Genomic DNA, 24,542 nt, shown 5'->3' with positions numbered 1-24,542 from the left:
ATAATTCAAGTTTCAGATATTTTAAAGTGAATTTGTTTCAAATGATTTAATTTTGTTAGTGTTTTGGTGTCAAAAATGTTAGAAAAAACTGTCAAACATTCTGCTAGAATAATTCTTCACTTTAATTGGGTATAAGAAAAATGAAAGATTGGTGTATACGATTCTTTTTATGAAATCATTTGAGCTCTGCTATTTTATGCATTACAGATCATTATAATTGTTAGATTAGTCAGTTTTGTCATTTTAACAATTTTCTTCCCAAGTGTTGTTAGATTTTTATTTTCTTAATAGTGTTTCAGGCAATTACAGAACCATAACAGATTTTCAACTAGGAAAAATTCTTGAATGTTTTTAACTTAGTAGTCACTTCATTAAAAGCAACTGTGTTGCTGCTTTGTCGCGCAGTTTTGTATGAAGCTATCTTCGTCCCCATTCTTGGTCTCTCAAAACATTGCGTTTGATTTTTCCAGTGATGGTCTTTGGAAGTTCATCAACAAATTCCACCTAATTGAATGAAAAACACATTATGAGACATTTGATCCCATTTTGACTTAATGATCAGTATAATAACAGAATTTTTATGAAATTCCTCAGTTTAATGGTCTGGAGCTTAGTCTTAGTCTAAGCTGTTTGAATTTTGTGGACATGAGAATTTTATTCCCATATATGCTTTACCAGAAGACTATCGCTCCTATATCCTAGTCCTTCCCCTGGTTTTAACTAAGCCTAGAGCCTCTACTGCCTTGGAAAATGGCGAACTTGCCTAAATCCAAAAAGAAAATAAATTCTTGGCTTTTGAACTTTTTAGGAACTGTGCCTTGTATATTCCGAAGAGCACATTTTTTAAAGTAGAATTTACAGTATATGTGATGTTGCTGCCTTAAGATACCCTCAGACATTTCTGAAAACTAAAGTGTCATTGATTGAAATATTAAAGTGGTTAAAACCAATAAATAAAACTGTTTCACCATCGCCAGTGTGATGGCTCAATTGGCTAATAATCCTCTGCCTTCAAGTGTCAGCATCCCATGTTGGTGTCAGTTCATATCCTGCCCATCCAGCTCCTTGTTCATTATGGGAAAGCAGTGGAGAATAGTTCAAAGACTTGGGAGGCCACACCTGTGTGAAAGACATAGGAGCTCCTGGCTCCTGGCTTTGAATTGTTTCAGCTCCAGCCATTGTAGCCTTTTGTGGAGAGAACCAGTAGATGAAAGATCTTTCTTGTCTTCTCTGTAAATCTGCCTTTCCAATAAAAATGTTGTTTTTAAAAAATCCATTTTTACTTGTATTACCAAATTCTTACATTGAAGAGAACTACCTTTTGGATGAAATAAGTTCAACTAAAGATGAACCAAAAGGATCTCTGCTCTAGAAGGAAATGCAGTGCTATCTCTGTATAGAATTATCCTTAAATCCTTACCTATGGTGCCAGCATCACTTACAGATGCCAGTTCAAGTCCCAGCTGCCTGCTTATGGCTGGGAAAGGAGCAGAGTAGGGCTCAAGTCCTGGCCCCCTGTACACATGTAGGAGACCCAGAAGAAGATACTGTCTCCTGACTTCAGATCTACCCAGCTCCAGCCATTAGAGCCATCTGGGAAGTATACGAGTAGATGGAAGATTTCTCTTTCTCCTCTATGTAACTGCCATCTTCAAATAAAAATGTAACAAATTTGTCTTTTAGAGGTTTCAGGAGATTGCATAGTTTCTTTGGATACCATCTTCTTCCTAACTAAATTGTGTGAAATTTATTTAAAGGCACATGTTTTAGAGTGTATTATATCAGAAAGTACTAAGAAGTGAATGAGTTAATCCTTAGTCTCTAAGAAACAAGGCACATGGCAATTCCAATGGAATGGTCTACTTAGTTCTATAGTGATTCTTAATTTTACATAGATATCTATGTTCTAGATTTACAGAATCCTGTTATGAAACATTTCAAGGCAAATTCTTAGTGCTAAACTAATTGAAAAGATGTTTTCTAAAATAAGCTGCTGTTAAAGTCAATCCAATAAAATCAAACGAAAGGGGTCTTCAAAGAGTTCTTGGGAAATAAATAGAATGAAAAATTAGACCTGGCACAATAGCTCAGTTACTAAATTCTCTATTTCCCATCCAGCTCCCTGCTTGTGGCATGGGGAAGCAGCAGAGGATGGCCATAGCCTTAGGACATTGCACCCATGTGCAAGACCTGGAAGAAATTCCTGGCTTCAGATCAGCTCAGCTGCCGTCATTGTAACCACTTGAGGAGTGAACCAGCAGACAGAAGATGTTTCTAAAAATTTGCCTTTCCAATAAAAAATTTTTAAGATTATTTTTAAAAGTCATATACACAAAGGAGGAGAGACAGAGAGGAAGATCTTCCATTCACTGATTCACTTCCCAAGTGCCCAAGTGGCTGCAATGGCCAGAGCTGAGCCAATCCAAAGCCAGGAGCCAGGAGTTTCTTCCAGGTGGCCCACATGCATGCAGGAACCCAAGGCCTTGGGCTATCCTTGACTGCTTTCCCAGGCTGCAAACAGGGAGCTGATGGGAAGTGGGACTGCTGGGATTGGAACCTGTGCCCATATGGGATCCCAGTGCATGCAAGGAGAGGACTTTAGCCACTAGGCTACTGTGTTGGGCCCAGAAAATAAATAAAAAATTTGTAAATGGATGCATGCATTTCAGTTTTTGCCCACTCCTCCCATCTCCTTGCCCCAAAATGGGTACTAACTTGTTACAATATAGCTGGAGAATATCATTTGAAGCAATAAAAAGGCCAAGGAATCAGTTTAAAAATAGCTATCAGGCTAATATGAGTTCTATTACCATTGAGGCAAGAACAAATATCAAATTGATAGTCAAACTTCGGTGGAGGAATGCCATTACTCGTGACTTACAGAAAGTTCGTGGTGAGTTCTGAAGAAATCAGTTTAAAATTCATTTTAAGACTGAGGTGATGTTGAAGATTAAAGCCTGTGGTGTTAGACCATCCACCTCAATTTGAGAAGAAAAAAAATTTACTGCTGTTCCTGCCCTAGTTGAGCAGGACTGACACTAATATCAGACTTATCAATTGGCTTGAATTACAAAATTTTGACAAAAGTGAGGCAAACCTGCTTGATGGGTATAAAATTACTGTGCCCAGATCAATTGCAAACAACAGCAAGCACAGCTTTCAATGGAAATTTTTAACAAATGGGAGCAAAACCCTGAAAGACTTTGTTGAGAAGTGGGCATAATGGGCAGAGATACCACCTTGTAACACCATAAGGGTATCCCATATGCGTGCTAGTTTGTGTGCTGATTGTTCCACCTTGAATCCAGCACCCTGCCAATGCCCTGAGAAAGCAACAGAGAAGGCTAAGTGGCTCCTGCCCCCTGCATGGGAGATCCCCCATGAAGCTCCTTGATCTTAGCTTTAGCTTTGGCTCTGCCTGAACCACTGGAGTCATCTCGGAGTGAGTCAGGATGTCTTTCCCTCTCCATCTGTAACTCTTTCAAGTGGAAAAATACATAGTTAGTAAATTGTGTTAGGAAATGAAACATTTCCAGTACAATCTGAAGACAAAGCACAATCCAAGGAATGGTTACCAAGAGGTGGAAGTGATTCAGTCCAAGAACAGATGGTCTAGAGCAAAGGTCACACCAATAGCTTTGTCTGTTGACCTTTAGTAGGGTCAAAAACAACAACTGAAAATCTACTTATGAGGAGAGTGTTTTGTAAAAGCCAAAGCTTTAGCAGAAAAATGCTGGGGAAAACTTCATCAGGAAGTTCTCCAAAATGATAATGCCTCTCATTTCTCTCATCAAACAAGGGCCATTTGTGAGTTGGAGGGAAAGGATTAGGCAGCCGCCTTGGAAACCTGGTTTGGCTACCACTAACTTTTCTTTTTTGTTTTCTAATCTTAGGAATCTCTAAAGGACACCTGTTTTCTATAGTTAATAGAAGTGGAAGACTGCATTGACAGTATGAAATCTCTAGGATCCTCTTTTTTTTTTAAGGATACAATTCCATAGGCTCTGGGATTTCCCTTATCCCCTCCCTGAATTCCCCCTCCCCAACCCCCTGATTTCCCGTACATTATTACAATAATATAGTCCTTCATCAGCAGTCGTAAATCCATCATTCTGCTATTTAAGTGTATGCATGGACAATAGCTGTCCAGAATCCTATGTAAAGATACAGTCAACTGATTCATTGGGAGTCAGTCTTTGATTTGGAAGTAGAGATGTAAGATCCTCCATTCTTTAGGGGTGCACTAAATGGCTGGTATCATTGCTTGCAAAAATATCTCATGCTTTATGGAAATTATATTGGAAAAACAAGTTGTTACATTCTTTTTAATTGGAAAGGCAGCTTTATAGATAGGAGAGAGAGGAAGATCTTCCATCCACTGGTTCAGTCCCCAAATGGCTGCAACAGGCAGAGCTGAGCCAATCTGAAGCCAGGAGGAAGGAGATTTTTATGGGTCTCTCACATGGGTGTGAGGGCCCAAGGCTTTGGACCATCCTCCACTGCTTTCCCAGGTCATAAGCAGGAAGCTGGAAGGGAAGTGGAACAGCCAGGACACCTACTGATACCCATAAGAGATCCCAGCACTTGCTAGGTGAGAATTGAGCCATTGAGCCATTACATTGGACTCTATTTTTATTTTTAATTCCATATTTCCATAAACATTTTGAAGTCCCCTCATATTAACATAAATGCTAGTTTGGTAACATAAACAGTAGGCCAAATCCTTACCTTTCTTGGATACTTATAAGGTGCAGTTGATTTTTTAACATGATCCTGAAGCTCAAGAGTTAATTTCTCTAGATTGGACGATTTAAAGGGGATGGATAAGACAACAAAAGCTTTCACCACCTGCAATTAAAAAAAAAGTCGATTGATATTACCTTGTTTGTTTTTCAGACACATGAAGAGTTATGGATTGCAAATGTCAGGGATCGTCTTTGAATGAAGTTTGGATGCAATTATAAAGTAAGTTTACAGTCTAATTGCAGCTGTCATAATTATATGTCACATGTGTATTTAATATTTTGGTCATAGAGATTCCATATGTTGTACAGAAAAGGCAGTCCTTTGTTTACAGATGGCCACTGTCAGATCCATATTGTTAGAAGCATGTCATAGAAGGACAAATGGAGGCTCTAGAAAAATATGAATGTAGGACATTTGGAGAAGTGTAATCAGGGAAAGAGTGTATATCAGGAAAGATTAATACATCTCTAAGAGTTCTTTCTTGCCTGTAATATTTTTGTTCTTTTTGCAATACTGCTTGAAACTCAGCAGTTACATAATATTTGAAAATAGTAAGCATAGTATATATTATTATTCCTACGTTAATTTCATTAATTTCCAGTTGGTGTTGGTTTCTGCTATTCAACTGCCATCTAATGAGAATGTGTTGGCAAAAGGAAAATCCTTTGGAGAATGGAATAGGTCAAGAATTGAGAGAGTACAAGAAGGGAGAGTGTGGTATTCACAGACTCTGAAGTAATTCACTGGCACGTGAAGATGCAGAAAGAGATATGTGGAAGGGTGCTGGTAGACACACCATTTTGACGTCTTGCAACTTGCTGAGTCTTTGAAAACCTCCATGAGTAAAGGAAGTTTCTTCTATCTCATAGGGCTTCTAGAACCAAGGTATTATCATCATTATTTCGATTAGATCCTAAAAAGGCCCTTAGGAGCCTGACTAATAATATTCTCTGTATGTTGTTCTGTGAGAAAATGGATTCTATGACAATGGTACATCCAGTAAAATATACTGGCTTTGTTACAGTCTCTGTTCCCCATCTCAATAGCAGTACCCTGGTTTTCCTATGGGTATTCCTTTACCTTCTATCTGGTGGCTTAAAAACCCTAGCTGCAATGACAAATGGAATGATTCATATCTGGGCAGTGGGCATACCATTCCCTAGTTCACATTGGCTAAAGATGTGGTCTACAATAGAAAAATGAGTAGCTACAACTTAATTTAAATGATTGAAAAGAAAGCTTGCTCCTTTCCAGGGGCTGGCAGGGGGGAGTGGTGATGGTCATTGAATTTTGGGAGTCTGGAATCAGTTGCTCTCAAATAGAATTAACTTGCTTAAATGGAATAAGAAGAAAGAAGAATTAAGAAATAGGGCCTGGCATGAAAGCCTCGTGGTTAAGGTCCTCGCCTTGAACACATCAGTATCCCATATGGGCACTGTTCTAATTCCAGCTGCCCTGCTTCCCATCCACCTCCCTGCTTGCAGCCTGGGAAAGCAGTCAAGGACGGCACAAAGCCTTGGGACCCTGCACTTGCGTGGGAGACCCGGAAGAGGCTCCTGGCTCCTGGCTTCAGATTGGCTTAGCTCCAGCCATTGCGGTCGCTTGGGGAGTGAATCAGTGAATGGGAGATCTTCCTCTCTGTCTCTCCTTCTCTCCTCCTCCTCTCTGTATATCTGACTTTGCAATAAAAATAATCTTAAAAAAGTAAAAAGAAATAGCAGAATCTAACAAGGAGAGACTAAACCTTGCATGAGCCCTTGGTATAGCTGTACCTGAATGCCTCTTACCAAAGTGAACATTTTTTTTCCTCTCAGTCAGTTATGGGTCGAATGTCACCACCAATAAAATATTTTTTAAATTTCCCAATATATGCTTCTTGGTACACAAATAGTTTCATCAAAGATGATTGCTTGGATACTCAAATTTTTTTTTTTTTTTGCTGAAGATGTGTCTCATTAATGAGAGTTAAATGATTAATCTGGATGTGGTCTTGACCATGGCAAAATGGACAGAAGTTTAAAATATGCAGTTGTAACTTTAATTAATGGCATTCACTCTACCTCTCCTCGGATTGGATCAGGACTGCTGACAACAGCCGATTCAACCACTGCAGGGTGTTCAATGAGTGCACTTTCCACTTCAAATGGCCCAATACGGTACCTGGGGAAGAACAACAGCTTTGATTTCTAACCTCCCCCAACCCGCAGAGTAGATCATTCTCCCTGACAAGTGAGTACTGTCTGTGAGTGGCAGTTGTACAAACCCAGAGGATATAATCACGTCATCAGCTCTGCCGACAAACCAGAAATATCCCTCACTGTCCATTACTCCTCTGTCTCCAGTGACATAAAAATTTCCTCTTATTGTGGCAGCCGTCTTCTCTGGATTGTCCTAGTAATGCAAAATGATATTTGGGGATTATTTTTGATACAGCAGTCAGGGACCTGACACCCATTAAGCAACTAGTGCATTACACATTCTACTTCTAAAGAAAATTAAGTTTTTTCAGAAAGATAATCTCTTGTAGGAAATACAAAAGGACTAAAAGAGTCTGGTATGAAGTAAACCTCTGTTCTGCTTCTAATGCCCCCAGATTCTTCCAGATGCTTCAGCCTTTTCCATTCTCCATTCTGAGGATAAGCACTTCCACTGATTTGTTGAACATAGACTAACATCTAGATAGTACTCCCAGGAGTTATGTGATATTCTCCCCACCCCCCATTTTACAGCTAATGAAATAGACTTGGATTTTGTTACTTGCCCACAATTATGTAGCAAGACATAGTGGATAAGAAAATTGGGTCTCCTATCGGTATTAAATTGTGACTAGCACTTTTTACATGTTCATACCACATATTCAGAGAAGAAACAGAAGGGCCGTGTAGACTTTAGCCTGAGGGCAATTTCCCCTTCCTTGCCAGGTGGAAGGACATTGCCATTTTCATCTATAATCTAAAATGAAAGAAACAGTTTGTCTTATTAAAAAATTCTTTTTCACAACAGGAGTACAGATTGTAAATAGTTGCGTAAAGAAAATCACATAAAACTAGAAGGCCTTCTTTTGTGGGCCAGATATTTTCTCAGCTCACCTGGACATCATAGGGTAGTACTCCTTTCCCCATTGAACCTGGTTTGATTTCTTCTCCCTTCTGGTTGGCACAAATTATTCCCTATTGAGAAGATAAACATTATAAGTACCTGAAAATTCCATTCCTGTAGCTATTTATATCAATGACAATGAGGCTTAAGATTCAATTTTGGTTCATTTTTCCCAATATGCAGTTCATCTTCTGAAATATGTTGTTTGAAGCCATTGATTCTTGACCTTGAGTTGTGTTCACAGTCACCTGGAGTTTCTGATTTAACAGGGAGTTTGATGGGGTCTGATAATGCTGGTTAGAGGACCATACTTTGAAAACCGCTTTACACTATTAAGTGCGTCTTAGATTAGATTGCCATGGAGGCTCTCCGAGGGCCCTTTCCAGTGCAGTGGAAAGCTGAGTTGCTCAGTTATAAACCTCACTAACCCCTAAGACAGCTGAAATTTCTCAAGAATGGAGAGTAAACAGAAAGAGTGTGTGGAATAGTCACAGTTCCCCTTCAGAGAAACCTAACTGAGCAAGTTACAAGTTTTGCTAATTACTAACAAGGTTAAGTATCCTGGGGAACCCATAGAAATTTAGAGCATGATCAGGAAACTTCAAGGGCTCCAGTAGATAAGAATAGCTCACAGAATGTCAAAGGTTGCTGTTTAAATCTTACCACTTCTGTCTGTCCGTAGCCTTCATACAACTCCAACCCAGTTTGTGCCTTCCATTGTTCCAGAACCTCTGGATTGAGTGGTTCTCCTCCAGTCAAGCAGTGCCTCAACTTCTTGAATTGATATCTGAAGAGACAAAGTTGCTTTTGGTCTTTGACAAAGAAAATCTGAGTGAAATTAACTGTAAGATAATTAGGGCATTCAAGCCAGAAGCCAAGGAACTAGGGGAGGAAAGTCTTAAGAATGTTTATTTTATGACTATTTTTTAGACCCTTAACTATACTGCCAGACATTGTTCTAAGCAAGTGGTGCACGTTAGTGTTTGAAACAAAAGATTTCTGAAAGAGCTTGAAGTTTATCCCATGGAGAACTTACCTATTAAGGAAAAAGGAGGAAAATAGTTATAACAATATTAATAAATGTTATGAGACAAATGGTATAGTAGCCAACAACTGAGCTGGTGCTATAGTGAAGCAGTTTCAGGAGAGCTCTTAGAATCCTCTCAAACCCTGTTTTACAGATGAGGAGATTGAAACTCAGGTTAAAGAATTTTCCAGGCCTCCCAAATTATAAGGGCATGACTACTCCCCAAACTGATGTCGCCATGCCTCAGAGCAATCCTGTATCTCCTCCCGTGGGTGGAGTTGACCGGGGCTTGGCAAGATCATCTTGAGTGTCTGATATCACAGAGCCACACACATTGAACTTGTAGCTTCATATTTTAACAACTGGCCTTACTGGACTCAGGAGAAAGCCCGGGACAACCCAGCTCTCACACAGTGAGATTCCAGTGAGTGGAGAGGGTAGGTAGGCTATGAATTATGAATGTCAAAGTAACCACTGAAGAATTATCAACAATAACTCTTAAAATGTAAGCAAGATCAAATTTTGGAAGGCCACAAAGGTGCTGACACTGAGAGAGAAAGAGATGATTCATATCTGTGTTATCTTTTTAAAGATTTATTTATTTTTATTGCACAATCAGATATACAGAGAGGAGGAGAGACAAAAAGGAAGATCTTCTGTATGATGATTCACTCCCCAAGTGACCGCAGCAGCTGGTGCTGAGCCAATCCGAAGCCAAGAGCCTGAAACTTCCTTCAGGTCTCCCAAGTGGGTGTAGGGTCTCAAGGCTTTGGGCCGTCCTCGACCTCTTTCCCAGGCCGCAAGCAGGGAGCTGGATGAGAAGTGCAGCTGCTGGGATTAGAACCGGTGCCCATATGGGATCCTGGTGTGTTCAAGGCGAGGACTTTAGCCACTAGGCCACGCCGCCAGGCCCAATATCTCTGTTATTCTATCAGAGTACTTTCCTCTTGGCCATCCACACCTTTGTGGTAACAGAGGGTGAACAAGCCTGCATTATGCACTTTATTTCTCTCTTCCTTGCTCCCTCTCCTCATACATACATTTTGAATTAGTTACATAAATATGAATTGCAACTACTGGATGTTTGGATGATTTGGCAAAATTTAATATAGCTGTCAAGTCATATATGCATCAACTTTTCAACAAGGAAGCCTAGATCTACTTCTTTTATGTTGTTTTTTTGGGGGGGCTGATTCTAAATGACAGTATTTCTAAAAGAGTGGTACTAATGTATAACTGTTTCTGAATGGCTGTTCTGGGACTGTAGTGTTCAGATCATCTTCAGAGAAATGTCTGGGTGCACCCTGGAGGATATCCCAGTGGTTCTTAACCTGATGGCCTATGATGTCTCATCTCCCAGGAACACTGGGAAATGTCTAAGGACATTTCTACCTGTCACAGATTAGGGGGCGGTACAATTGGCCTCCAGGAGATAGAGGCTAGAGATACTACTCAATATCCTATTATGCTTTGGAGAGCTCCACATAACAGAATTATTCAGTCCAACATGGTGAGACTGGGAAGACCTGGGCTATCCTGTGCTGAAATTAGAGTATAGGCTGGGGTGGTATAGAGTATAGGCTAGAGTGTCTGTGATGCTAGATATTAGCTTTTTTTGTGTAGTTCAAACTGAAGTTTCTGTCCACATACCTCTGAAGGTCCTTTTGCACTAGCATCCGGTACACTGTGGGAGCACTGCACAAAGTCGTGATGGGATATGTGGTAAGCGTCTGGGTGATAGAGAAAGACACACATGTCAAAATTAGTCAACTAAGGGCCAGGGCTAAGCTTATGTCTGCATCTTCTCATGCCTTTCCATTAATTTATGCCTGTCTCCTGGTCACTACTGGAACAAGTAAAGATTTCTGATTTGTTGCTCCTGACTGTGTTGGGAACTTCCAATCATTGGGAAGAAGTGCTTATATTATAGAAACGGACATCGACTCATCAAACTAAACAAGTAATTGATCCACACGTTTCAGAATAATTCAAGGCATGAACTGGTGTAGTGTTTTGGAAAAGATTTGGATCCATAGTTCATGCAGATATTTAAGCTCAAAATCTTTAGTTAATGGTACTCAAAGGATGGAAACTAAACTGAATAATGATATTTAAGAGTGGAGCCTAATAAGAGAATCTTAGGTCACTGGAGATGTGCCCTCCGAAGGTAGTTATGAGAGCTTAGGTTAGAAAAGCCTGAGTCAGGGGGATATAGCTCAGGGCTGGAGCATTTGACTGCAGATAAACTTGAGTCAGGCTCAGCTGCTGGCACCCTCTCTCTCTCTCTCATTTTCTCTCTCTCTCGCTCTTGCTCTTGCTCTGTCTCTTTCTGCTTTCTGCCTCCTGGTTCACCTTTACCATCCTCCAGCCTCACCAGATTCTATATCAGTGGAGCCTGACAGTTTTGAATATTCACATACAAAACCACAACCCAAAATAAACCTTCCTTTGTAAGCGTTTTGTCTTTAAGAATTTGGTTGTAATGATGTAAAGCTGACAAATGCAATTTGTTTATTTTATTTTGGGAATACTACTGACCTTCTATAGTAGAATTTCATAACCTCTGCCCATACAAGAGTACATCAAAAGTTCATGGAAAATGAAATGAAAAGACAGTTCATTTTAGCATAAATTCCAAACTACGCATAATTTTAAAAAAATGATTTATTTTTATTTCAAAAGCATGTTTGCAGAGATAAGGAGAGACAGAGAGAAATATCTTCAATCTGCTGTTTCATTTGCCAGAGCTGAGCTTATCTAAACTCAGGAGACTCTTCTTGGTCTCTGCACATGGGTATGCATTGTCTCAAGGCTTTGGATCCTTCTCTGCTTCTTTCCCAGGCCATAGCAGAGTGCTGCATCAAAAGTGAAGCAGTTGGGGCCCAGCAGAATGGCTCAATGGCTGAATCTTCACCTTAAAAGTACTGGGATGCTGTATGGGTGCTGGTTCATGCCCTGGTTGCTCCACTTCACATCCAGCTCCCTGCCATGGACTGGGAAAGCAGTGGAGAATGTTCCAAAGCCTTGAAACTCTGCATCCATGTGGAAGAAAAGGTAGAAGCTCCTGGCTTCACATTGGCTTAGCTCTGGCTGTTGCAGTCACTCCCCAAGTGGTTCACTCCCCAAGTGGCCCACTCCCCAAGTGGCCACAACGGCCAGAGCTGAGCTCCGATCTGAAGCCAGGAACTTCATCCCACGGCTTCAGGGTCCCAAGGTCCTGAGCCATCCTCTAGTGCTTTCCCAGGCCACAGGTGGAGAGCTGTGACAGAAGAGCAGCCATGGCATGAACTGGCTCCAATATGGGATCCTCGCACATGCAAGGCAAGGCTTTAGCCATTAAGCTACCACGGTGAGCCCCGACCACATTTTTCTAAGTGCTAAAGCCCTCCAGGAATGGCTGGTTTCCAAATGAGTATTGAGTTCTCAGAGTTAAGAAAATGAGTAGCTGGTCCAGCATGATAACTCAGTTGGCTAATTCTCCCTTTACAAGCGTCTGTGTCCCGGCTGCTCCCTGCTTATGGCCTGTGAAAGCAGTAGATGGTCCAGATTCTTGGACTCTATATCCACATGGGAGACCCAGAGGATGTTTCTGGCTCCTGGCTTCTAATCAGATCATTTCTGACCATGGTTGTGACCATCTGGGTAGTGAACTGGCAGATGGAAGATCTTTCTTTCTCTCCTTCTCTCTATAAATATTCCTTTTCAATAAAAATTTTAAAAAATCTAATGAAAAGAAGAAGAAAATGAGAAGCACATGGTGGGTGGATATCCGAAGTTGCTATGCTGGGAGAAGGGTGATCCCACTCTTAATCTCCTCCACACGGGAGTTTGGAATTACCAGCTTTTGTCTTTGCTTCACTGAATTAGAAATAAAAGATTTGTTTAGTCTGGGGACGTCTAATTTATGATTTAGAATGAGGCTCATATGCAGCTGCAGATTTAGTGACAATATCAAATTCTCAGCAGTCTGAAGCAGTAATCCAGGTTTTATGTCAGGGTATTGTGCATTTTCCCCCAAGACTCTATTAAATATTTTCAAAAAGCCAAGAAGACTTTGCTTTTTTTAAAGGGTGATTTAAAGAAATCCAGCCTGCTTAAGGGATTATTTCATTGTGGTCTCTTGGGGACAGGAGAGAGCTGTAAAGACACATGCAGCCCGAGATCATGACTTACATCTAGGAACGTGTCAGTGTCGAACTGGGCCATCCGATGCACAAAAACACAGGCTCCCTGAAGCCAGGAGGAAAACACACTGCCAATGGCAGCCTTGATCCAGCCGGTGTCGGACATGTTCCAGATGACATCTGAGGACTTCAAGTCCAGCCAGTATCTAAACAGACCAAAAGTAGATTAAAGTAAAAGCAGAAAAGCAAGCAAACTTGCCCTTGAACCTCAAGGGCTATTTATGGAAAATGAACCAAAGACGCCCCAAGGCAGGGTGAGGGAATCTCTTCTTTGCAGGTTTTTTTTTTTTTTTTTTTTCAGGATCCTTGTTGGTCCAAGTGGAGTAGAAGACCTGATTTGGTGTGATTTTCTGAATTTGCCTGTTGATGTAATGAATATTTATTGGCCAGATGTTATCTACCAGGCATTTCTGTAAAACAGGGAGCAAGGGAGAGCAGACATGTACTCTTTATGGAAATAGATAATGAATAACTATACAATACAGTGAGTTAAGTGTATGAATAAGTACTGTCTTTTCAGATAGTGATAAATTCTATGTAGAAAATAAAATATGGGGCCCGGCACGATAGCATAGTGGTTAAAGTCCTTGCCTTGAACGTGCCAGGATCCCATATGGGCACCGGTTCTAATCCCGGTAGCCCCACTTTCCATCCAGCTCCCTGCTTGTGCCCTGAGAATGCAGTTGAGGATGGCCCAAAGCCTTGGGACCCTGTACCCGTGTGGGAGACCAGGAAGAAGCTCCTGGCTCCTGGCTTCGGATTGGCTCAGCTCCAGCCATTGCAGCCACTTGGGGAGTGAATCATCGGATGGAAGATCTTCCTCTCTGTTTCTCCTCCTTTCTGTATATCTGACTTTGCAATAAAAATAAAATAAATCTTTAAAAAAAGAAAAAGAAAAGAAAATATGAAATTATGAAATTTTACAGAGTATTACTTGTAGTAAGGCTTTTCTGGGCCAATAAATTTATCTCACCACAGGAAGGGACCAGACATGGTGTAATGGTATTGAATCAAGGTTGTTTCCTAAATTCTTGCTTCATTGGTTGGTTAGATGGTGCCATTTACTGACCCAGGATGAGGCAGTTGCATCAAGAATTCTGTTTTATAGATGTCATTTTTTTTTTTTAAAGATTTATTTATTTTTATTACAACATTCAGATATACAGAGGAGGAGAGACAGAGAGGAAGATCTCCCGTCCAATGATTGACTCTCCAGTTGAGCCGCAACGGCCGGTGCTGCGCAGATTCGAAGCTGGGAACCTGGAACCTCTTCCAGGTCTCCCACGTGGGTGCAGGGTCCCAAATCTTTGGGCCGTCCTTGACTGCTTTCCCAGGCCACAAGTAGGGAGCTGGATGGGAAGTGGAGCTGCCGGAATTAGAACCGGCGCCCATATGGGATCCTGGGGAGTTTTCAAGGTGAGGACTTTAGCCGCTAGGCCACGCCGCCGGGCCCTTATAGATGTGATTTTTAGATGGCTTATAGCCATTCAAGAAGAGAGACATTAGGCAATAGAATACACATGTTAACAGCTCAAGTAGCACTTATCAGAAACAGAATTTTCCTCCCTACCTTCCACAAAGGGTGTACCCAATGCCAAGACTGCTTTGAGAGTGCTGTGCCATCTTGGGAGAGCCTGTGGTGCCACTGGTGAAATAAATGGCCATTGGTTCTTGACTTCCTGTCTCCACGCAACTGTGCTCCTCAGAGGCAGATCTGCAAAATATGAACCCCAAGATGGTGGAGTGGCTGGCAGACTAGCATTATCTCCGACATTTTTTGTTGTTGTTGTTCTACTACTTCATCACATGACCAGAAAATAGTTCATGGAACTGAGCCTGATCCAAAACTTCCCTTGAGGAATTCCTCAATCTTGGAAGGACTTTGAAGATTGGTGCAAAGATTTAACAACTCAAATGTTTCTCTTATTTTCTTAGTTTCATATCTTTTAGGTCAATTATATATCCAAAGTGACTTTCAATATAAATAATAAGAGAGCATGAATTTCCCTTAAACATCTTTTGCTAAGTGATATTTTGAAAGATTTATTTATTTGAGAATTAAAAAGAGAGAGAGATCTTTTATCTGCTGGCTTACTTCCATAACAGCTGCATTAGCTGGGGTTGGGCCAAATGGAAGCCAAGAGCGCGGGTCTCTCATGTAGGTAACTGGAGCCCATGCACTTGGGGCTATCTTCTGCTGTTTCCTAGTTCATGAACAGGGAGCTGGATAGGAAGTAAGCAAACAGAACTTGAATGGTATTCATATGGGATTCTGGCACTGCAGCTAATGGCCTAAACCACTGCACCACAATGCCAGCCATCTGATTTTTTAAAAATTTTTTTAACTTTTAAAAATCTATGAATTTTAAAAATCAAAATTGAGTCTTTGTAAAGTTAACCTTTCAGAATATTTTATTCTTAAAGGAAGATCCTTTGGCATTTTAATCAAACTTTTACATAACTTTTATTCAATGTCTAGAGCATATCTGAAACATATCTGGAACTAATTACTCTAGCCATCATACTGGGAATGGTATCACGGAAGCATCAATGAATTTGGGTTCTTGTTAATTTCACAAAACCACTGAATTAACCAGCCTTCCACTGTGCTTCTTGTTTGTGAGACAATAGAGTTGCTTGTATTGTTCAGTGATTTTTTGGGTTACTAAAACCAGAAGTAATCTAACTTGCAACAATCTCTGCGTAAGGTTGTTTACATTTTAATAGTACTGATAGTTCATTCCTTCTGTCCCTGAACAAATACATATGCCATTCCCTCATTTTGGAGAGTGGAGCCTGTGTCCTCTCCTTGTTTCTAGACTAGCCTTATAACTTACTTTGATGACTACAATACAGCTGAAATTCTGGGACTTCTCAGCCCAAGCCTCAAGAGACTTTCCCTGAGGTAGATGTGGGGGAACACAACAATGATAGAGATGTTTGGATTGTCCTGGTACAAAAAGGAGACCATGTGCAACGTAGAGTTCTGAGTTGGCTTTCTTGATTTTTAAGAGTTAATGGTATGTTGATGACTTCCAGACTTGTATCTTTGCTCCCTTAAGTTTAAGGCACATATTTGCCACCTGATAGACATTTGAATTTTTACACACTTTTCAGTGTCAATGTTCATATAATTCTCAGAAGTACATATATCATTTATGACTACATACCTGTATTGGGGGGGAGTGCATTAAAATATTTTGCTGGTAGAGATGCATTTTGAATAATCAGGATACTTCTACCTTAGGAATTGCTATACTGTTGAATGACTTTTTTAACTTGAATTTGATAATAGCAGTGAGAAACTGTAATATTTATGGCGTAATTCCTGTGTGCCAGGCATTATGCTAAGCATTCCATATACTTTATCATGCTGATTTTACTGTTATGTCATGAACTAGATACTATCTTTATCCCCATTTGATAGATAAAATACAAAGTTTCAAAAATAGACTTGACTTTCTCAAGGTTTCACAAAAAAACACACAGGATTCATTAATGTGGCTCTTGGGAGAGATGTTGGGACCTGACCAATTGGATTTTGTTTACATGCATTAGTAGGATAAAATTTCATGGGAACAAAAGAAGCTGCCCTATAAATCAACAATGTTTACATACCTTCCTTTTCTATAAACTTCTCTGAAAGTTTTTTTAAGAACACCTAAGTTATTTGACACCTCTTTTACCGAGAATTCCATTAATTAACGTCTTATTCACTTTTTAACAGCTTAGGAAGCATTTTCTCATGTGTTGGCTTATTTTATCCTCAAAACAACACTTGAGATATGGACAGTGCAGCTATCTCCACTTTCCCTATGAACATTGAATCCGTGATCTGCTTTGTTCACTGATTTGTTCAGTAAATATTTCTTCAGCATCAGCTATGTGTTAGGAACTGGGATAAAAAAATCAAATAGACAAACAAAGCCTCTGTTATCTTAGAGTTTATCATTTAGGGTAGGGATTGGTGCTCATTTTCTGTAATGGGCCAGATAGCGGCAACTATCTCAGGCTTTTTGTATATGTGGACCATACACAAAATGGGCATTGTACAACTCAAGTCTACTGTGGTCACATGAAAGCTGCATAGCCAATAAGTAAACAAATGGGCATATCTGAGTTCCAGTGAAACCATTTACAAAAACTAATGATAGGCCAGATTTGACCCTAGTTTGCCAACCTACTCTGGAGGAGAGAGGCAGACTCTAAGCAAAAAAACAAGTAGAGGGACAGCATGATAATCCTGAGAGTGGTTCATGCTATACAGAAAAGAGGGTGATATGGTAGAGTGATGAAGTTCTAATCTGGATAGGTGGTTAGGGAAAGCCTCACTTAGAAAATTTTTGAGCTTAGGGCCCGGCAGCATGGCCTAGCGGCTAAAGTCCTCACCTTGAACGCCCCGGGATCCCATATGGACGTCGGTTCTAATCCCGGCAGCTCCACTTCCCATCCAGCTCCCTGCTTGTGGCCTGGGAAAGCAGTCAAGGACGGCCCAAAGCTTTGGGACCCTGCACCCGCGTGGGAGACCTGGAAGAGGTTCCTGGTTCCCGGCTTCGGATTGGTACGCACCGGCCGTTGCGGCTCACTTGGGGAGTGAAATATCTGATGGAAGATCTTCCTCTCTGTCTCTCCTCCTCTCTGTATATCCAGCTTTCCAATAATAATAAATAAAAAAAAAATTTAAAAAAAAATTTTTGAGCTTAAATCTGACAGCAAAGCGTCAACTTTGAAATAAATCTAGGAAAAAAATACTCCAGGAAGAACAAAGAGCAGGTACAAAGCCCCCTTTGTCCCTACATGTGTGAGGAATAAGGCAGAGAGGGAGAGAGAGATGTGATCAGAAAGTTAGGCAAGGACCACACCTTGTAGTTTATTTACCATAACTGTGGTAGAAAGCAGGAAAATGGAGGTGAAGATACATTCTTTCCTTCTGCCCTTAAACTCTTGTAAAAGACTGTACTTTTCTGAGAGGAAACCCAGGTCATTTCACAATGCTGCCAAGTCCTTGGAGATACTCCAAGATATAGCTGTGATCCATGTAGTTGCTGGTGTTGCCAGTGGGCTGGGAAAAAATACTCACTGAAGTAGCTCCTGGAAGCTGAGCCACCCTTTCCGGCTCTCTGGAGACACCAGGAGTTTGGTTTTGAGATGAGGACACTCTGACACAATGGACTCCACTGCTGGGGCCACCTCCTCACTGGCCACAATGCACTTGGCCTTGGACACACTTAACCGGTAGAGGATGTCTTTTGCTGTCAGCTGTATTGTTCCCGGCATAAAGACAAGCCCTAGGAAAGACAAAGGGTCCTGAGCTGAACAGAACTTTTGCCCATGGAACAAGAATCTGTAGACTGAAAAACTTGGATTCCATGTCTGGGTGGGGACAAGCATCAGAGTCCAACCATCAGCTACCTCGTGTTTATCCAGAGTGATGTCCCGTGGCCTCTGATCACTAGGAGATTCTTGAAGTACTGGCTTTGGAGTCTGACAGACTGTGAGCCTAATCCCTTGCCTCAACTTCCTAGCATTGTGGCTCACAGTCTGTCTCATTACTCTGGGATTTTTTTCCTCTTATTTGTAAAGTGGAGAAACTAGCAGTGTTTTACATTTTATGCATATTATAATGATGAGCTGTTATTATGTCACTTTTTAAAGTATTGTTTGATCAGTATTATGTAACACTTCAATGCTGCTTTGTAGCTCATAACACTTCATAAACAATATTGAATCCATTGATCTTCTCCCCATCCACAATTGATTTCACACTTGTAATCTCTTTTAGAGTGAACACAGAAATAACTTTATATTTTGCTAATTTTATGTAATATTGGCAGTAAGATCATTTTCAATATCATTTAAATCCCAATTATATGAATAATATTATATTATCCATATTATAAATTATCCTTTCAGCACTGTCTCATTAAATTGAGGTACCACAATTTCATTCAGCAATAAGCATCTCAGATGAACTTTATTCTCAACTACCTTATGATACATTTAGTCATTCTATTTGTTTCTGATTTTTCACTATATTTTAAGAAACATCTTTATAATCATCTATCCCTTGATACTTTTGTTTCTTTTTGCTTGATGTATAAACGTTTATGCCATCTGTTAGAGCAGGGATTGGCCAAGATTTTTAAGTAAAAGTCCAGACAATACATGTTTTAAGCTGTAGGCCACAGGACCTCTGCCTCAGTTATTCTGCTGTTGTAGAACCAAAGAAGCCAGAGGAATGTATAAATTAGTTGGAACTGTATTCCTCTGAAATTCAGTGGTCAACGTGAAGGCCTTGGTGTGCTGGTCACTGTCTTTTAAGGGGAAACAGTCACATGAGTGTTCTCATCAGAAGTACTTTTTAAATGGCTACTTTGAGGAAAAAAAGATGTGTCAGCAAATAACATTCATCTTTTTCACTGGAAAGAGGCAGAGATATTTTCCAGCTGAGGTTTGCAACTTGGTTCTAACATTGCTAGCACTCTGATTATTCTTTTTGTACTTTCATGTCAGAGAAAATCCAAACACGGGTACGTTCAGAGAAGTACATTCCGGGTCATTTTGGTGAATGCGTCTTGATCCAAAAGTACAAGGAGGCAGTTGGATTCCCTTTTGCCTTCTTAGAGCTTTGTGTTTAGATCTTAATTACGTAGCTTTCTACATGTGTGACTTTTGGCACACTTCTTAACATTTCTGACCTCTGGTTTTATCTCCTGCAAAACAAAACCCAACTAAAGTTTTACCCACCTCTTACAGTATTTATTAGTACGTTGTGACTGTTCTGAGTCTCAACTCTATTTCTGTCCGTTGTAAGGACAGGTTTATTCATAGCTAACATTTCAGAAAATGCTTCAGACTGTCTTGGTTTCAGCACGACTTAGAAGTAGTCAATATTGGCACTGACCTGTTCGCATGCAAGCCACATTTACAAGCCACCATTCTGGGATTCGGGGCAGTATCACAGCCACACGGTCTCCTCTCTGTAGGCCACAGGGCTTGGTGAGGACATTGGCAGCCTTCCGGGACAAGGTGCCCAGTTCCCTGAAGCTCCATTTCACCTCATCTCCTCTGCCATTCACCCACCAGAGGGCTGGGTTAGCTGGTCTCTCCCGTGTCTAATCAGGAGGCATGTGGAAGAGAAGCAAAGGCTTAAATGGTTACAAGAGAGATGGGCATCTGACATTTCTCCCCTGTTCTTGCACACTCTTCTAACAGAACCCCTATTTGGCTTTGAGGGAATGGTTCCTCTCTACTGAGCTCAGTATTGGTGGGACAACTCATCAGGGTGCTTGCTCTGCTTTGACCAGTGAGTGGACATACATCCACAGCTGGGTCTGTCCCTGGTCTTTGAGTTTTCTGAGCAGAACCAAAGATAGAAAATGGCTAGTGATTTTGAATCCCCAGGGAATTATCCTGGGTGCTGCCCTCTCCAAGACTGACTCTCAAGCTACCAATCCACTTACACAAGCTGACTGCTATTCCTCTGATGAATAAATGTTTTTCTTGTTTAAATTATATCTGTTCCAACCAAATAGTGGATGTACTGATTGTGACAAGATTTCAAGGAGCATGGTGGAGGGGCTGGCATTAACATTTTCTTAAAAGATTTTATTTCTTTTTATCAGAAACACATGTCAGATTTGTGGAGAGGAGAGACAGGGAGAAAGATCTTCCATCTGCTGGTTCACTCCCCAAATGGCTGCATGGGCCAGAGCTAAGCCAACTAAAACCAAGAGCCAGGAGCTTCTTAGTCTCCCACATGGGTGCAGGGAGGGCCCCAAGGCTTTGGGCCGTTTTTGACTGCTTTCCCAAGTCACAAGCAGGGAGCTGGAAGGGAAGTGGAACCGTGACTCAAACCAGTGCCTATATGGGATCCCGGTGCGTGCAAGGAGAGAATTCAGTCATTGAGCCATCACACTGGGCCTGGCATCGACTTCTTGTTTGACTTCCTTGATTGATTTACCTGTCATTTTATGAAGTGAATCTGTGCTCCAAAACTTCCTAGCTTTATATATTACCCTTTCTTCACATTATCTAGAATGTTTCTTTAATATTCTCTGATTAGAAAATATTTCAAACCCCAGTTTAAATTTCAGCTTACAACTATCAGTCTCTCTTAGCCTCTTTTCCCATAGGTCCCTACCTCTCTGGGTTCCTTCAGTATGGTGCTAATACTTCAGGTGACCCCAGTATACTATATTACTTTACAGATGTGTCCCCACCCTATAAAAGTAAGCTTTATAAGATCAGAGGTTGGGTTCTTGTTCTTTCAGAGCTGTGTGACCTTGGATAGTTAGCTTAATTTTTATGAGGTTGATTCTTATCTGCAAACCTCCCAGGTGATAGGGATTTGATGAAATAATATAGCCCCGTATTTCTCAATCGTTAGTCATTTGAGAAATGGCAGTCCTGCCAGATCTGTCTACACCTGTGTTATTATTATTTATTTTGCGTGTTTTTTTGTATTCATTCACTTTTGCTTGTGTGTGTTTGCCTGAGAGGAAATTGGAGTATGTGTTTGGTGTAGCAGGTAAGCCTCTGCTTGAGATACTTGCATCCCGTATCACAGAACCTTTGTTAGCATCCTGGCTTGGCTCCCTATTCCAGCTTTCTTCTAATGTGTACCCTGGGAGGTACCAGTGATGGTTCAAGTAACTGGGGCTCTGCCATCCACATGGAGGATCCAGATTGAATTGCCTTCACAGCTTCTGCTTGGCCCAGCTCTGGCTGTTGCAGACATTTGAAGAATGAACTGGTTAGTTGAAAATTTTCCCTCTCCTTGTCTTCTGCCTTTCAAATAAAAATGAAAATAAGTTTAAAAAAAATTAGAGGAAGTTGTAGTTACCACCATCATTGGAAAGTCGATTCCACTTGCTACAAAATACATTACTGAAAAATGAATTAGAAAGAAAACCATGGCCTTCAATTTTATCTAGAGATGATCTACCTTACCTTCTCTCTATTTAAAGGAACTTAGCAAGTATAGGTATGAAACAAACAATATCTTAAGAAAGACTTTTCCCCTCTAATTTCAAGAAGGGATTGGACATTATTTAATACCTTGCATAGCCAGTACCCTTTACACCACAGTTCCTACAGTGCTTTTTTGTAAGCACTGACAGATAAGCTGTGGCATGGAGTGAGGTCCCTGAGCAGGGACCTTTCCTGCACATGTTCTGTAAAGGCCTGCTTGTTTTATTCTCTTCAACATCCATATTTCTCCTCATTGCCTCAACAATGACTATGTTCAGAAGACCAGAGCACCTTAACCACAAAGAAGGATAAAATAAAAAAAAAGAAACAAGGACGAGACACAATTCTGAGTGACCACAATGTGAGGAAGGTGAGGAAACCCCAGAGCAAGTCAGTTGTGTAAAGCTGAGAATATCAGATCTATGTGGAAAGAGGCTAAGTGGGATACAAAGGAAACCAAGTGACATGAAAGAAAGCATTGTGTTCAGATTGACAAGCAGGCCAGAGAGCAGTGAAGTGAAAGACTGAGAAATAGGTAGACACCAGGCACCCAGTGGACATCCATCATTGGTACCTTCTCCTTTTGGGCCCACTGATCCAGCACATCCCCAGCAAAGTTAAAGTTTTCAGGCAATGACCTCTCGCAGCGATTTATGGCTTCAAAGTCAGCAAGTGTCAGAGCTGCCCAATGCTGATGGTCTCTGTGAAAGTGCCGACCAGATGGCTGCGTGAGCCAGACAAATCTAAACACCAGCCAAGGCCTCATGCTTCCCAGAGCACACTGTCAGCAAAGATGACGTGCAAGTACCACCGCCTGTGGGGAGAGACAGTGGAAAGTGTCCCTCAGAGATTGAAAAGTAGATCTATGGCTGGATACCCCTGGCAAATTGAGGAGTACCCAAACAACACCCAAAAGCTATTGTTGTTTGCCACTGATGGGCATCTGTCCCAGACTCTACCATTTAACACATACATAGCCAGGTTAGTCTTAAAAACAATACTGAGGTAGAGATGCCAAGCTCCTGTCTGTTGTTCCTACTGTCCTACCTCCACCCCAACCAAATAATAGATCGATAGGCTGTTTGCTGCCTGGGTTGGCATTCAAGGTCTCCTGTCCTAACTGGATCTGCCAACTCCTCTGTGCCTGGGTCTGCAGCATGGTGATAAAGAAAGGATGCAGACTGCTTCATCCCTACATGGTTGTTACTGAGCCATCCTCACCGCTGCAAGAGACATGTGAACAAGTGAGAGGTGCATTTGGTATAAATGCAATATACTGTAGTCCAGAATGAGTTATTTCTGATAATACCATTGGTATTTAAGCTCTGTTTCATCAAAGTAGATGGAGAAAAAATTGGGGAAAAAAGCAAAATGAGCAATACAAATGATTTTGCCAAAATTGAGGCTCCACTCCCATTTGTCTTCTAAAACATACACGGTATACGTGTATACATATATTCACACAGAGACTTACCCTCACACTAATTGACCGTCTTCAAGTTGCCTTAATCCTTCCAAATCTCACTTTCATTTGCTCAGTGAAAATGATAATACCTTCTTCATCGACTAGTTGTAGGGTTTGAGTGAATACCTCAACACTGCCACAATGCAATGTGGTCAGGACTCAACAAATGCTGGGTATTAAAATTAAACCTCAGATCTAGTGCTAGTCATGGCAGGCTGGACTGCAGTACTCCCTGACAGGTGCAAGATCTGGAACTGGGAGCATGTCTGGCAGGGAAAATGTGGACACTCCCCTGCTAGGCTGTACACCTGAAGCTAAATATAAACAGAACTGATGTGAATATGCATTTCAGCTTCTTCTATGTCAGGTGCATAGAGTGAAATCGATAATGCGTATAAAAACATGATTGATTCACGATGCAATGCATATTAAGATTTCAGACAGAATTTTTTCAATTAAATTTTAAAAAATTATTTAGCAGTAGGATTCCCTTTTACCTGTCTTTTTGGACTTCTTTGATTCAGGTAGAACTTCTAGGAGACCACAGGCTCTGAAGGGCTGCCATTTTATTCTGAATGAAGCCATTTCCTGTTTTAGGATTCTTTAGGTTTATTAAGTCTCCAGGATTACATCTAAGGATCACCTATTATTTTGTCAAAACATTATCTTTGTAGAAATTTTTATGTAGCTGTGCTTAACAAGGTATGTCTAGATATTTTACCATTTATTTTATGCCAAAGGAAACTCTTGCGCTGATAGTGTAATTTGTCAAAGGCAGTTCATCCAGCCCTGTCGTCATCATTGTCTCTGCAGCCAATGTGAGGAAATGCTGTCCAAGATTTTTGCTACATTTCTACCAACCTTCATAATTTTAGGGGAACAATCCACTTTCCAGTCAAAGTCACAGTTATCTAGGGTTGGGACTTACAACAAGACAATGTGCCCCTTTTCCTAGTGCCAGGCTATAGATTTAAATACAGTTGTCAAACTTCTCATTACTGGCATTACTCCCACACTACCACAGACATTAACCTTACCAAAAATGCTT

At 40.8% G+C, this 24,542-nt stretch overlaps 2 protein-coding genes across 3 annotated transcripts in view; one reads left to right on the top strand and one right to left on the bottom strand.

Annotated features, from left to right (window-relative positions):
• THUMPD1 (THUMP domain containing 1) overlaps positions 1–24,542 on the top strand; it is a 75,909-nt gene that overhangs the window by 10,026 nt on the left and 41,341 nt on the right. For both annotated transcript variants that reach the window (XR_009247606.1, XR_009247605.1), the window contains one exon: positions 4,897–4,965. The gene's annotated coding sequence lies outside the window, so the exon portion shown is untranslated. The remainder of the gene's footprint in view (positions 1–4,896; positions 4,966–24,542) is intronic.
• LOC101524957 (acyl-coenzyme A synthetase ACSM4, mitochondrial) lies at positions 416–22,830 on the bottom strand. The gene is made up of 13 exons (XM_004587096.4): positions 22,604–22,830; positions 19,961–20,171; positions 18,137–18,344; positions 14,627–14,770; positions 13,046–13,202; positions 10,523–10,602; positions 8,509–8,632; positions 7,836–7,916; positions 7,597–7,698; positions 7,010–7,137; positions 6,807–6,906; positions 4,729–4,848; positions 416–504 (listed from the first exon to the last, which is right to left on the bottom strand). The coding sequence occupies exons 1-13, from the start codon at positions 22,793–22,795 to the stop codon at positions 418–420; spliced, it is 1,734 nt and encodes a 577-aa protein (XP_004587153.4). The 5' UTR covers positions 22,796–22,830; the 3' UTR covers positions 416–417.

Source organism: Ochotona princeps, chromosome 24, assembly GCF_030435755.1.
Source record: "Ochotona princeps isolate mOchPri1 chromosome 24, mOchPri1.hap1, whole genome shotgun sequence".
In the NCBI taxonomy this organism is placed as follows: Eukaryota; Metazoa; Chordata; class Mammalia; order Lagomorpha; family Ochotonidae; genus Ochotona; species Ochotona princeps.
This window is presented reverse-complemented; position numbering and strand designations above follow the sequence as displayed.